Genomic DNA, 15225 nt, shown 5'->3' with positions numbered 1-15225 from the left:
AGCTTTGTGCAGTCACACAACACTACATTTTCTCCACTTGTAGTATCAAGTGATTATTGAACTACATTATGGAATTGCACCTTTCAAATTAATGTTAAAAACCTCTCGCACCCACCAACAAATTCTCCGAAAATCACTTTGCAGCAAGCTTCAAATGAGATAAAATGAAATGAACTCACCGTCAAGTCAATGCACGAGGACAATTTTCTCAGTTCTGCGTCCGATTTATAACAATTCTTTTTGAAATCGCTGAATTCCATCAGCTTTTTCAAACATAGTGGGCACACGGTGGCGGGTAAGCCATCTCCCACAGCAACCTGCGATAGCAATCAACACACTTTACGTGAAGAGATTTCGGAGGTATCCGAGAAAATACGTCCAAAACACGGAATAAAATATGAACCATGACAAAGACAATCCATAGCACGATAATCGCCACTTACTTTTAAACCGACTAAATCAAGCAGGACATCCTTCACAGCTACTTTGCATTTTACATTTGAAGTGAAAATGTTGACATAATAGTCATGATTCTTCATGCAAAGCCTGCACAAGGTGCTCTCGGAATCACTTTTCGACGAATCCTCGGGGCACTCGTTGACTAGAGCCATGTTTTTTATGTCAATCCTCAAATCAGTTCAATCGTCAACAAAGTCTTCAACACAGCACTGACGGAGATATCAAAATCCAACAAGGAAAATGCATTAACTCCAATGTTGTATGGAAATGAAGTACATTTACGTTCTCACGGAGAAGGACAAGATAACTCACAATGAAAAATTTCCAAAATTAAGCTAAATACACTGCCGCAGAGAAGACAGAATAGTTTGCTTTCATCTCCCATGCATGCCTATGGTTAATACAAGATAATAGCAAAGATTGGCTGGAGGCTAGGTGTCCTACTTACAAATTTTACCGCGAGAGGTTCTCTTATGGAGCAGGCTTTCCAAGGGCTTCCTATTTTATTTTGAAGGCCAATAATTGAAATATTGTAATTTTTATAAAAGAAAAACACATTTTATCGACGATGCAATGAAGCCGACCGAAAGGAAATAGCGTAATAATTCAAAATATAATAGGAAAGTTGCTCCATAAGAGAGCCCCTCGCGGTAAAATATGCAACTAGGCTCGAAACTCGGCTCCAACCAATCTTTACCTTTATCTTATATTAACATTGGGTATGGGAGACGAAAGCAAAACATCTCCGTCTTATCTGCGGCAGTGTATTTAGCTTAATTTTGGAAATTTTTCATTGTGAGTTATCTTGTCCTTCTCCGTGTGAATTTAAATGTACTTCATTTCCATATATCATTGGAGTTAATGCATTTTCCTTGTTGGATTTTGATATCTCCGTCAGTGCTGTGTTGATGACTTCGTTGACGATTGAACTGATGTGAGGATTGAATGATATATTGCAATGAAAACATGGCTCTAGTCAACGAGTGCCCCGAGGATGCGTCGAAAAGTGATTCCGAGAGTACCTTGTGCAGGCTTTGCATGAAGAATCATGACTATTATGTTAACATTTTCACTTCAAATGTAATATGCAAAGTTGCTGTGAAGGATGTCCTGCTTGATTTAGTCGGTTTAAAAGTAAGTCGCGATTATCGTGTTATGGATTGTGTTTGTCACGGTTCCTATTTTATTCCGTGTTTTGGACGTATTTTCTCGGATACCTCCGAAATCTCTTCACGTACAGTGTGTTGATTGCTATCGCAGGTTGCTGTGGGAGATGGCTTACCCGCTACCGTGTGCCCAGTATGTTTGAAAAAGCTGATGGAATTCAGCGATTTCAAAAAGATTTGTTATAAATCGGACGCGGAACTGAGAAAATTGTCCTCGAGCATTGACTTGACGGTGAGTTCATTTCATTTTATCTCATTTGAAGCTTGCTGCGAAGTGATTTTCGGAGAATTTGTTGGTGGGTGCGAGAGGTTTTTAACATTAATTTGAAAGGTGCAACTCCATAATGTAGTTCAATAATCACTTGATGCTACAAGTGGAGAAAATGTAGTGTTGTGTGACTGCACAAAGCTAGCAAATCGAAGTTGAACTGTAAAATCACGTCTATTAGAATAAAAAATCGTTGACATACAATTATTGATCGATAGTAATAGGGGATGTGAAATTATGACGAATATGGGTTCTCTTAATGTTAACATAGGCTACTTCTGTGGGTTTTCCATTGATCTGCTTTTCAAGTTTACAGCAAAGTTTAGATCTGGCTGTGTCTTACTGGATAAGTATAAAAGACTTTCAACTACTCATGGGTAGTCGAATTTTGTTTCTTTTTTGTAAATTCAGCATATTCATCTAGTTTTTAATTAGGTATAATACATGTCTATGTTGGTTTTAGTTTTTCATGCCATATGTCTTCAATATCAGCTGTGCATAGTTTTTCTGTGATATGCTTTGTCCTCCTTCATTTTTATGTTCATGCCAATGTATGATTTTGATTCTGACTCAATTGTCATTTCAAAAAATTTTCCTTAAACTGTCTAACAATTTCTTAATCATTTCATTCTTTTTACCCATAATTTTTCCATCATTGATTTGATCGAGAGAAACACATCTCCAGCTTATGACTTGAATGTGCACTGGTCTGTCGCAAGCTGAACCATGTTAAGTTCTTCGTTGAGGGTTGTTGTGAACTTCTTGTTCCATTGACAAGGTGCATGTCGCAGTTCGTAAAGTGACTTGTGTAAGAGACAGATTTTTCTTGGCTGATCATAATTAACCTTCTGGTACTCTCATTTAGATTGGTTCTCCTAATTCACCGTTCAGAAATGCTGTTTTCACTTCTAGTGTTTGAATTTCCGAATTTCTCTTGGCTGCTATGGCAAATAACAATCTCAAAGAGGTTGTATCAACCATTGGACTTAAAATATGTTTGTAGTCTATGTTTTTTCCTGTCTTGAGAACATCCTCTTGCCAATAATCTGGCTTAAAATTTTCCATTATTTTTGACTTAAAAAACCCAGTGACCAGTGAGGTTCTTTTTTCCTCGTGCTTCATTTTCGTCTAGATATGTCCAGTTTTATTCTTCATTTATGAGTCTACTTCATAATTTATAGCTTTCATCCATCCCTGTTTCTCTTCCTAACTGACAGCCTCGTTATAGGTCAGTAGTGCTTCATCTTCACTAGTATCAAAATTCAATACATAATTTTCGTTATTTGCTGGTAGTCTTTTCTCTCTAATGGGTCTCCAGTTTCTTCTTCTTTTCTTTTGTCTTGTTTTGGATGCATTTCTTGATCTTATTTTCTTGCTCTTGGTTTTCATTTATCTCAGAATATTCTTGATCTTCATTTTCTTCATGTATCTCTGTATTGATTTCTTCTTCTAGTTTGTTTGCAGAGATAGGAAAACTCTTTGTAAAATTTAAATCTCTAGTAACAAAAACTATTCTTTCATTTTTGTTCCACAATTGATATCCATTTGAGGCATTACCTACTAGAATAGCTTCTTCTTTCCTATTATCCAATTTCTTTTGTGGTTTTACTATTTTTGAAAAAAATTTCTGGCCGAAAATGTGTAAATTTCCCCAGTAAGGTTTCTTTTTATTCTAGTTCTCATTATGGGTTTGAGCCATTCCTTTGGTTGGACTTCTGTTCGCCAGATAAGCTGCTATTTGTACTGCTCCACATGTATTTTTTGCATTCAGCATCAAAACTGAGTGCTCTGGCTTTATTCATTAACGTAAGATTTAATCGTTCACTATTTCCATTCAATTGAGGAGTACATGGAATGGTGAAGTCCAAAATTATTTCTTTTTCCTTGCGCTATGTTGTGAGAAGCTCATTGTTAAATTCATCACCATTGCCGATCCTAATCTTTGCTTTAATTAACTTTGATTTTTAAAGGAAGCTAAATTTTTGGTGAAAATAACTCTAGGGTATGGAAAATGGGATTGTGTATTATTTTATGAAACAATTTTATCCAACTTATCGGGAGCGTAAGGGGATAGAAATATTTTTAGAGTACAGAATGGAATGAATAATTGATTTATGAAACTGGTCTTTTCTAGTTTATCCTGACTGTTAGCAAGTTTCTTTGGTAAATAATTTTTTCATCCGAATTTATAGCTTCAAACTTTGGTGCTTTCCTATGCATACTTTGTGCAAGAAAGGGAGATGTGATTGAAAATTTGATAATCTGTTAGATTAATAAGATTTTATCTACTAGTCGGTAGAAATTCTTTCAGGAATTCTTGTGTTTATCATGCTAGGGAAATCAATTTAATTATTATGTTCTAATGAAAATTTTTATTCAGGGTGGAAGCAGTTTCATTAATTCAAAATAAGTATGTTCTTGAATGTCATCTGGCTGTGGCAGATATAAATCCTTAAAGAATTTGTAAATGAAAGGGGTTTTTAAAATTAATTTAGCAATCACTGATTCTAAGAGGTAGTTCATATTGATATTAGCTAGAATAGCGGCCTTGAGGGGTCCTATGAGAACTCCATTTATTATTTGTTATTGATTGTCTTATTTGCACAAGACATCAACAGCAAAAGAAATACAGTAGATTCCGGTTAATTTGGACATATCGGGACTAGTGCACTTTGCCCCAATTAAGCGGCTGCCCAAATTAGGCGAACTCTCTCGTATATGGGCATGAAAAACTTTGAAATGGTAGAAAGAAGGTTAAAGAATGTTTATAATGCAACATAAGTTTATTAAAAGTTTAATTATTAGTTCTATTAATTTGATGAATAAATAAGCAAGTTTAGTTAATTTATGATAATTTTTAAAAATCATAACAATTTAGTTAATAACATTTTTCACAGCCTCGGGCGACGCTGAATGAAAGTCTTTTACTAAAAATAAGTCCTATCCTCTTGTGCATAGTATAACGACAAGAGCTTTCAAAATAGGGCAATAATCGGAATATTTGTGAAAAATAAGAGTAAATAAAAGGAGGAAAATATAAAAAATAGTATTCTGAAAACAAAACAATTTAATTTTGTCCCTAGTATAGAGTCTATGTCACCGACTCATGGCCCAATAAAGCGGCATGCTGTCCCAATTAAGTGGAGAATACTGGTGGATATTCCTCTATTGGAATCTGCTCTTCAAGATCTGCTCCAATAAAGCGGCTGCCCCAAGTAACCGGTGGACCCATTAAACGGAATCTACTGTACCTTGAAAACACATCCCACATCAATGGTTCATGTTCATAGACATTGTTGTTGGAAAAATGTGATTTTTGGCCTTGCAAATGCAGTAATTACAAAATTATATTTGTAGAAGCAAATTGAGGGAAATAAATACAAAGAAATTTAGTTTTTTTCATTCACTTCACTGTGAAATTATAATCCATGATACCATTTTTAAGTAATGTGAAAAAGAGGATGAAGGAATCTCTGCATAACCCCCAACATTCTCTCCCTGGGCCCTAACATATTTCACAGTGAAAGTGCCAACTTAAAGGCCTTCCATGGCTCCAATTCTGTTTTCATGCAGTATAATTGTGAACCTAGAACAAAAAGGATCTGTCTGCCAAATTTTGTTTCACTCATTTGCATACTTTTTGAGAGATTTAGTGACAGATAGACACCACTCAATTTCTTTTTAATAGAATAGATTAGATTTGACAAATGGTGTTCTGTTTAGATTAAGAGCATCACTTATTTGTTGACCATGAGAGAGGTGAGTTGTTTGTCATTGTTAATTTCTCTGCAGAGCATCAAAGAAGAGGGGTCAGCGGATGACGAGTTGGGGTTTTCTGCTGAGACAAATGACAGCATTCAAAATGTGATTTTAGGCACTTCACAGAATGCATGCACTGTCAAAACGACTGAAATATACATCCCTGTGCCAGACTGCCAACTCCCCGATGCCAATATGCTGGTAAGTTTAATTTTTATCTGAAGTGAAGCCTGACCTGTTTGCTTGTCAGTGTTATAAAGGCCCTTATTAGACGAGGCAGCCAGGCGACGTCGCCAGCGGCAGTAGCTGGCAATGCACTGGCTACCAAATCTAGTAGCCAGTTATGTAGCTAGAATTTTTTCCATATTGATAAAAATATTTGTCATGCAATCTGACTGAGGGACGACTTGGGACTGGTGACCTGGTGTGATAAGCTCTGTATGCTACAACTCAGCATCGCCAGTATGGGTGGCCAATGGCATCTGGAGTGGTGACGGAGCTCGGTAGCCACTCAGTCGCCAAAGTGTGGCTATGCCGCAGACTACCCTCGTGGTGTTTTGCTGTGTATACTTTGTGCAAGAGAGAGAGAGATGTGATTGAAAATTTGATAATCTGTTAGATAAATAACATTTTGTCCATTAGTCCGTAGAAATTCTTTCAGGAATTCTTGTGTTTATCATGCAAGGGAAATGAATTTAATTATTATGTTCTAATGAAAATTTAATTCAGGGTGGAAGCAGTTTCATTAATTCAAAAAAGTATGTTCTTGAATGTCATCTGGCTGTGGCAGATAGAAATCCTTAACGAATTTGTTAATGAAAGGGATTTTTAAAATTAATTTACCAATCACTGAGTCTAAGAGGTAGTTCATATTGAAATTAGCTAGAATTGCGGCCTTGAGGGATCCCATAAGAAATCCATTTATTATTTGTTATCGATTGTCTTATTTTAAATAAGACATCGACACCAAAAGAAATACTTTGAAAACACATCCCACATCAATGGTTCATGTTCAAAGACATTGTTGTTGAAAAAATGTGATTTTTGACCTTGCAAATGCAGTATTTACAAAATTATATTTTTGGAAGCAAATTTAGTGAAATACATACTAAAAAATTTAGTTTTTTTCTCTCACTTCATTGTGAAATTATTAGCCATAATCTCATGTTTAAGTAATGTGCAAAAGAGCCCCCCAATATTCTCGTCCCAGGCCATCACATATTTCACAGAGAAAGTGCCAACTTAAAGGCCTTCCATGGCTCCAAGGCGGTTTTCATGCAGTCTAATTGTGAACCGTTTAGATTAAGAGCATCACTTATTTGTTGATCTTGAGAGAGGTGAGTTGTTTATCATTGTTAATTTCTCTGCAGAGCATCAAAGAAGAGGGGTCAGCAGATGACGAGTTGGGGTTTTCTGCTGAGACAAATGACAGCATTCAAAATGTGAGTTTAGGCACTTCACAGAATGCATGCACTGTCAAAACGACTGAAATATACATCCCTGTGCCAGACTGCCAACTCCCCGATGCCAATATGCTGGTAAGTTTAATTTTTATCTGCACTGAAGCCTGACCTGTTTGCTTGTCCGTGTTACAAGGGCCCTTATTAGATGAGGTAGCCAGGTGATGTCGCCAGTGGCAGTAACTGGCGATGCAGTGGCTACCAAATTTAGTAGTCAGTTCAGTAGCGAGAATTTTTTCCATATTGATGAAAATATTGGGCATCAATCTGACCGAGTGGCGACTTGGGACTGGCGACGTAGTGTAATATGCTCTGTATGCTACAATGCAGCGTCGCCAGTATGGGTAGCCAGTGGTGACGGGGCTCAGTAGCCAGTCAGTCGCCAAAGTGTGGCTACGTCGCTCGCTGCCCTCGTGTAATAAGGTCCTTGGTAATCAATGACCCATGACAAGCTGAGTAGCCAGTTTCGTCGCTGGCTACCTTGTCTAATAAGGGCCAAATTTCAACAAAAAGTTGTACGAAGTTGTATGATGAAAGTGGGTTTGCCCGAATAAAAAAACATGCACTTTGTGGAAAATCACTCACAATTTTATGGCCTTTAGTTTTCTGACCAATGTGAGGCTAAATCCCACTATCTAATCCCTAACTCCCACTAACTTAAGTGAAGTTAATTTAGTTGTACAAGAGAGCTAATCTCATTAACGTATTGCTGTGAATCCCATTCAGTCGGCCTATGATGAACTGTCTCAACTGTAATTTAAAGCCAATAGCCAAGGTAAAACATGGCTTGGGCCCATGAATGCTCTGCATTTGTTCTAAACAGTCTTTCTGCTTTACCTCGATTGAAGTAATTGGCTTTACAAAAGATAAAAATTACTTGTGATTGCAATCACTGTGCCTTATGTATCAACTGTATTTATGCTCATGGGTGTGAAATAGCCCCCTTAAAGTGAAAATTGCACTGCCTAATATATTCCTCTCACTTTACATTAGACTTTTTATGAACATCAATTATTATGTTTACAGAGGGATTTCTGCTACTTTAAAAAAAAATAAGATGAAAAGAATTATCTTTCATAGGCCTTTGCTGAGTTGCTCATGGGAAGGAATAAATTAAAATGACAGTACTGAAGTTTAAATGTTGTATTAAGCGTCATTGTAGAAGACAATTTCGTGGTAGATTTGTTGGAATTCAACCCATCAACAGCTAAAAACCACACAGTTTTTCAGGAGTTGATTGTATTCTGTTGCGAATATGGAGAATGAATGGATCAAACTGAACTCATTGCCATGCAGCACACATTTGAAAACCATATATGTATAATGCACCCTAAATGACAACATAAATAAATTTCATACTGAATGAAATGGGGCCTTCTTCACCATTTCGAGACGATGGAGTTCTCTCCTTAGCATGACTGCTGCATTGAGCCCCGAGATATTTTTCCGTTCCCTGCATATGGAGCATTTTTGCAGGATATTAGTTAAGAAAGGTCTCACGGATAATCACACACTCTCAGCTCTAACCTTTTTCGACCCTTCCTAGTGGGGACTCTGCATTATCTTGGACTCTGAGTGTAGTTGGGCTCCCTCCTTTTGGAGTTAATAACCTTATCATCGGCATTGGCAATCATGCTTAGTTTATATGAAATAGCTTTATGGATAATTGTTGCTAGAACGTAAATTGCAGACTTCAAATTGAATTCCTCATTTTATTCTCAGAATCGTCAAATTTTGAACAAAGCTCTACAGTAAATATTAATGCATTTAATGCAGCAACAATTTCCATTTTGATGTATGTACGAAAATCGAGATACAGTGGAACCCCGATCTATCGTTCCTGCCTTGATCATTTTCCTGCATTCATCGTTCGCCAATCCGGGTCCCAAAAAAAGTTCCATAAAGGCAATGTAATATTTTCCTGCATCCATCGTTCCCCGGAGTATCGTTTTCCCACATTGATTGTTTGAAGATCGTGGTCCTGTCGTATAACTTTCCCGTATCCATCCTTTGACAAAAATGAGAGGAAGTGTTTACCATGTGTCGTTTATGGCTAATAAGGACAGGCACTTAGTTAGAATCTTCCCCAGGAGATGAAACTACCATAGGGAGAAACTCAGTGCCATGGGATAGTAACATTTGTAGCGCATTTCTTACGATCCGCTGTCCCTCTCCATTCAGCACTCACCTCCCCCACTCTAACACTTTCCTCTTATCCAAAATAAAAATCGGTCCTAGCTCACGCAGGGATTGTATTGTGCAGACCTTAGCTTCGAAAAAAATATCAAGTTACACGAGAGCAATAAAAACATGTTTCACGCCCTCCCCTCCCTGTTCTCACCCACTGACCTTTTTCAGCCTACCTGCTTCAAAGTTCCCAGTTTCTGGAGGTCAACTGCTGCTTGACTCAACTATTAGCCCAGAAGGTGTCTAGCAATGAATTTTGGCGATTGGTATTGCACTTTTATTAGATTGAAATATTTGTAATATTCACGTAATTCAAAAAAGAATGAGACCAAGCACATAGTTGGAAAAATACATAGTTGGTGATTTCTGGCAAAACTCGATTTCCTCGTAGCTGAGTATCTCGGCAGTTGATGCAGAATTTTTTTCAGAAAACAGGATATCAGGCTATTATCAATTTATGAGTTGTACTATAAGTCTCACTTGTCAGAGTTACTGAGGAAGGGATGTCTTCTCAGGATATTCTGTTTCTTCATGCTAACAATCCGAATTCATGTCCTCATCTGGCACTGTTATTTAGAAAAGAATGTGTAAGTTGTCTTCTCTTTAGGACAAGAAATTTCATGGTGCAGTCATATGTTTATGCTTCACCCTCCGCAGTATGTTCTACGTAAGACGTATGTGATAGCATCAGTTCTGAACTTCACCTCGCACGAGTGGTTCCATACTTTCCAGGGTGGGTTGACTTCAAACTAGGAGTGTTTTTTTGTGCGGGTTTAATAAAGTCAGGTTTCATTTTTATTAGTTTTATTTTTATCCGTCTACGGACCATGGCCCTTCCGCAGAAACAAGTGAGTACTTTAAAAGATTGTCGGAAAATAATTGAATATGAAGTAAAGCATCCAGGATAAAAGCGCGTGAATATTGCAGCACGCCTTGGGTTGTCCACTAGCGCATGACAGTAGTGGTGGGGGTAGAGTGAGCTACCTGGTGATAACAATAAGTGGGATGAAGCCGAGAGTCAGGTGGGCATTGCTACTGACGATTAACGTAATGTTGTTCATGCTTTACACATTGCCTAAATTACATGGATAATATATTTATTAGACAGGAACATTACAAATAATTGACTATTTTTGGCCTATGTGATCCATCTGACAACCAATCACTGCGCCGGCAAAAGCAGTTGTTTTAGGCATAACATGCACATTGCTCTCGTGAATACATTTACGGGAAATAGCATTCATTGGATGAGAATTTTTACATTTTTTTATTTTTTTCCAAACCTCGGAATACAGCTCTCATAGGCCATTTTAAATCGAGGTGTTCAACAAATTCAACAATGAAGCGTGCACGAACAACTATGCCCTGCATAAGGGAAACTTACCCAGGTGGGACTTGAACGTGCGACCTCACGTTTGGCAGGCTATGACTTAACCCCATCGCCACCGAGGCTGGCGAGGTCATCAGACAGAAATCGATAATAGCAGTGTAAATGTCGAGTGGAGAGCAAACTTTTTTAGCGAGGTGGCGTGTTCCTTTAGGATATTTGAAAGAGACATTCGAATCAACAATATGACCTAAGTGTCTCGATGAAGTACTAGTATTCCAGTAATTGGCTAAAATCTTGTTTGAATCCTTTAACGAATATCATAATTAGGCACCAAAATCATGTGTTTCCTGAGACATTGGCAACCTAGCCAAAAATTCCCCCATCAATCACTTTCCCGCATGCATCGTTATTTTCGTCCATCCCCCTGAAATACGATTGATCGAAGTTCCACTGTATAAGTTAATATTTATCATGGAATTTCATTTAGAAATTGTAAAAGCTGCTCAAAAAACTGATACAGTTCAATTCTTAGTTTAAATTTTTTGAGGAAGGAACAAATATTTATTTTGCAAAATGACTGGATAAACAATTGTATGACCACACTCTTGCTGCTAAGAGGGGTAATATAAGACGAGGTGTCCGGGTAACTGCTACTGGATTTTTAGGGTAAAGCCTAATGCCTGTTTTACACGCTCGGCTCAGCGCCTAAGATCAGCCGTCCTGGCGGCTAATCTTGCCTTGTAGAGATGTTGCCACGGCTCAGCCGAGGGGGTCGGATCATCTCGCCTGGGACCCCCAGCTTAATTTAAACGCTGCACTCTTGTCATCAACTCTCTCTCACATGGTGCATGTATTTGGTTGCATTCGGTTTTCTTCTGAGTGTGGTTCTTCTCACTTAGCCCATAAATGACAAAGTTAGTGATGCAAAGCTCAAAATGGGATTGTGGATGAGACCAATGTCCTTACTGGAATATTATAATACATTCCCAGTGAACAAGAAATTTGAAAGCCTTTACCATCGTAGCCTTCTTGTCAGCGTTCTTGCCATCTTCTCGCGGTCACCTTCATAACCATTCCATTAATGATCCAAAACAGTCATAATATTTAATTAACGGAGTCATAATGTACCAAATATATATTTAAGATTTTTTCGATGTAAAAATTTCAAAATTCTCTAATTAACCTGTAACAAAACCTGAGAAGGTATTATCGCCCTAGCCAACAAAAAATCAACTCAATTATTCTAAATTCATCTCCTTCCATAGGAGAACTGCATATAATAACTCGGGAATACACTGATCTGCCAAAATAAATCCGGTAATTATGTGCTTTGCTAGAAATTTTTCCATAAAATGATTCAGCGCTCGCCGTTTCTCGAGAGTTCTTAAGTTTTCAGCTATTGCCATCAGATGGCAAGGAGTCGACTTTAAGCCTCTCGTTAAGAATGGGTTTGCGCTGAGTGATTTGGCTGAGCTAAGCCGGATGAGCTGATCCGTGCGTGTAGAACAGGCGTAAGCCCCGCAGTGTTGGGTCCGAAAACAAAGGCATCGCACGCCTATGATGTCAAAAAAGGGGGAGAGCTAGGAAACTTATTTATTCGGTATTCGTTTGCCTGCGTAGTAAAATCTCTGACGAAAATTTGCGGCTTTTGTGTCCCGGGTCAAGTAACGACTGGGCACATATTTTCGTCTTTAGTAGGGAAAAGGTTAATGAAGAGGGTGCTGTCTAACTTCCCTCTATTAATCTTACTCAAAGTTCTCATTATCGATGCCTACCTAGTTTTCATCCCACAACAATTAGGACTTAGTGTCCTTGGATCAAATTTAATATTTTTAGCGCTTGCACTGCGGTTATCACTTTTTAATACCTACGGTGGCCTTTTTACCTTAGAAAAACAGAGCTACAAACTTAGGCATGCCTTCTCTACAACCAAACATTTGGTAGATAGCCTCATTTTATAGATCTCACAATAATTTGGTTTATTTAATAGTTTACAGTTGACGTGGGTTGTTTTCACTCCCTGGTGGAAAGGATACTTGAGTAGTGCAGGTGCTCAAATTTTTTTCTCTGGAGTTTGATCAGAGAGTCGCAAGAATCTAATTAGTCTTCTTGCCAGCTTGAGTGGTCTCAAGTAAAATACAAATTTTTATTATCTAAAGACATTAATATTATTATTATTTATTAGTTTATGCACTTTCTCAGCTGATTAAAACCAGCTGGAAATATTCACCTATCCCGAGGTAAATTTAGGATTAGGCTCGGATGTTAAGGAAGGGAATTCACCCTATCCTACACTGTCCGATCATGCCGGACCCAGGAATCTTCTCACGATCTGGCAGGTCTGTAGTAAAACAGCTTTTTGCCCGAGGTTAATCAGTTGTTTTTTTAATTCCCAGGTCTTCCACTTCTTTTCTGAATCTTTTAGACAAGACTCCCTCTGCAGTGGGTGAATGCTGACGTCTTTCAACTTCCAATTTTTTTTTTATTTCAGCGGCCAAATTTTATCATTATCATTATTATTTCCTTAATTGATTGACACCCATTATTTTCTTCAAGTCTAATGTGAAAGAGGAGGAAGAAGACCATGTTGCAGAAGGGAATTATCATGTGCTGGACGCAGAGGATGCTGCTGCTGGGATTTCAAGCAATGCCTCAGATCCCCTGGCAACACATGACACAGTGAGTATACTCTGGCTTTTTTTAGCGCAGTTCTGCTGTGATGCAATTTTATTCCTGGGTGGAGCATTCCCAACAACACTCATCCTCATCCCTCAGCTGAAAGGCACAATGTTTTCCCTTGCTTGATCAAACATGAAATGTACAGTACAGCTTTCTTGTTTATTGTAACATCTGACCCAGGTGTGGCCACAAAGCGGCCCTCTCTTCCCCTGAGCCAGGGCTCTTTTACAAAATAGATTTTTTACAAAAAGCCCGGAAATAGCTGTGAATTTCATCATAAAATCTTAGAAATCTCTCAAACTTGATTGCAGAACTACGATAGACAGATGTTGTCTCATGAACAATATTTCTGCTTAAAATGCCTTATCGACAAACTGTGAGTTTGATGACATTTAGGTCATGAGAATCTGGAAAAAAACGTGAATTTCATAATGTTGTGAGGCTGGGAACCCTTTTTTTACATTGTAGGCATATAGTGAACAACATTTTCTTGATGTTTTATTGAGGATGATGTAGTTCTACATTTTTGCATCATAGGCAACATATGACATAGTGAGTTTACTCTGGCTTTGTTTGATGCAGTTTTGCTGTGATGCAATGTCATTCTTGGGTGGAACAATCCGAACAAGTCTCAGAAATGCACAAACTTTATCCCTCAGTTGAAAGGCACAATGTTTTCCCTTGTTCGATAAAACATGAAAATGTGCAGTACAGCTGTCTTGTTTATTGCAACATCTGACCCAGGTGAGGCTGCAAAACGAGCCTCTATTCCTCTGGGCCAGGGCTCTTTTGCAAATGAGATTTTCTGTTATTATTTCAGCTCATAATATAGTTCTACATTTTTTCATCGTACGCAAATGACTTGGTGAGTATACCCTTGCTTTGTTTAGCACAGTTTTGCTGAGACACAAAGTCCTTCCTGGGTTGAACATTCCCAACAAGTCTCATAAATTCAAGGAGACGTTTTGGTAAAAAAATTACCATAGTATTCTAGGGTTATAACGATTTAACAAATATATTAAAGCTTTTAAACAATGTCACTGTGTGACAAAAGGCAGCAATTTACAAGTAAAACAGATTGTGGGGTAGGCTTACTTGGTAAGCCACATTTAAAAATGAACATGTCCCATACACTACCTCATAAATGGTGGAAACTCTTTAGCGATGGACGCCATGTAAAAATATTGTGCCAATAGTTTAATGTAGATCCTCATGCTTTATACTCTATCAGGTTTTGGTACAACTGATGAAGTACTTCCGTAATGAAGAATTTACTCATATAGCACCTCTAATAAGGTTCAACAACTGTGTAGTCATTCGTATTTTGGAGAATATAGCTCCTGATAACTTTTGAATGGAATTTTCTCAGAAATGGTTAATCTTAAAGGAAAAGGTGAACATACATTTTTGTAGATAATTACAATGTCTACAGTCTATGTCTAAGCCATTTTTATTGTAAAACTAACCGTTTGGCTAAAAAAAACATTTCTTTCACCCTTTGACCTTCAGTAAATGTTTTTTACACATTTGATTGATGGAGACTTTTCAGCATTTCCTTAGAGCAGTTTCCCTAACTTTCCTGCAAATTTTCATCTTGTTGGGAATGGGTCAATGTCAGTTTTGTAAGGGCTACATAAGTGTATGCTTTTTTTCATAGATACAAGCTTTTAATGCCTTGTTAGAATAATAAGTTGTTGATACCACATGAAAAAATAATGACATCAATGTCTGATTTATCACATAAATGATTTGTTACAGTGGGTGTATAACATAAATGAAAGGTTGTTTTTGTGTTTAAATAAATGAGAGAATGTTGAAATTTGTGTTTTCTTTTTGTAGTGAGGAAATTATAACCTATGATTAGAGGTCTGTGAATTTTGCGAGACGCGAAATAACGCGAAATCTGTGAGTAAAAAC

General features: G+C 37.6%; 2 protein-coding genes across 3 annotated transcripts in view; one reads left to right on the top strand and one right to left on the bottom strand.

Annotated features, from left to right (window-relative positions):
• Positions 1-846, bottom strand: part of LOC124172319 (zinc finger protein 33B-like) — a 72893-nt gene extending 72047 nt beyond the window's left edge. The window contains exons 1-3 of one of the 2 annotated variants that reach the window (XM_046551762.1): positions 772-846; positions 444-668; positions 180-317 (exon numbers count right to left, since the gene is read on the bottom strand). In XM_046551762.1, coding sequence (XP_046407718.1) covers positions 180-317; positions 444-611 — 306 coding nt within the window. In that variant the 5' untranslated portion in view covers positions 612-668; positions 772-846. Of the gene's footprint in view, positions 1-179; positions 318-443 lie in introns of both variants that reach the window. The other variant, XM_046551763.1, reaches the window with a different exon arrangement.
• Positions 847-1186: 340 nt separating this feature from the next.
• On the top strand, positions 1187-14662 carry LOC124172491. Its single transcript, XM_046551930.1, has 7 exons — positions 1187-1254; positions 1358-1593; positions 1720-1857; positions 5686-5853; positions 7023-7190; positions 13186-13308; positions 14540-14662. Exons 2-7 carry the CDS (start codon positions 1405-1407, stop codon positions 14660-14662), a joined length of 909 nt encoding a protein of 302 aa, XP_046407886.1. The 5' UTR covers positions 1187-1254; positions 1358-1404.
• Positions 14663-15225: the final 563 nt, after the last annotated feature.

This window comes from Ischnura elegans (assembly GCF_921293095.1).
Source record: "Ischnura elegans chromosome 13 unlocalized genomic scaffold, ioIscEleg1.1 SUPER_13_unloc_1, whole genome shotgun sequence".
NCBI lineage: Eukaryota > Metazoa > Arthropoda > Insecta > Odonata > Coenagrionidae > Ischnura > Ischnura elegans.
Note: the sequence above shows the minus strand (reverse complement) of the source record. Positions and strands in the feature narration are given on the sequence as shown.

Bases quoted from the DNA above. Each gene is read 5' to 3' on its own strand.
- LOC124172491 (XM_046551930.1), top strand. From the start codon at position 1,405: ATGATATATTGCAATGAAAACATGGCTCTAGTCAACGAGTGCCCCGAG. The intron at 1,858-5,685 runs GTGAGTTCATTT...ATTTCTCTGCAG, and splicing joins CCTCGAGCATTGACTTGACG to AGCATCAAAGAAGAGGGGTC. The intron at 13,309-14,539 runs GTGAGTATACTC...ATACTCTATCAG, and splicing joins CCCTGGCAACACATGACACA to GTTTTGGTACAACTGATGAA.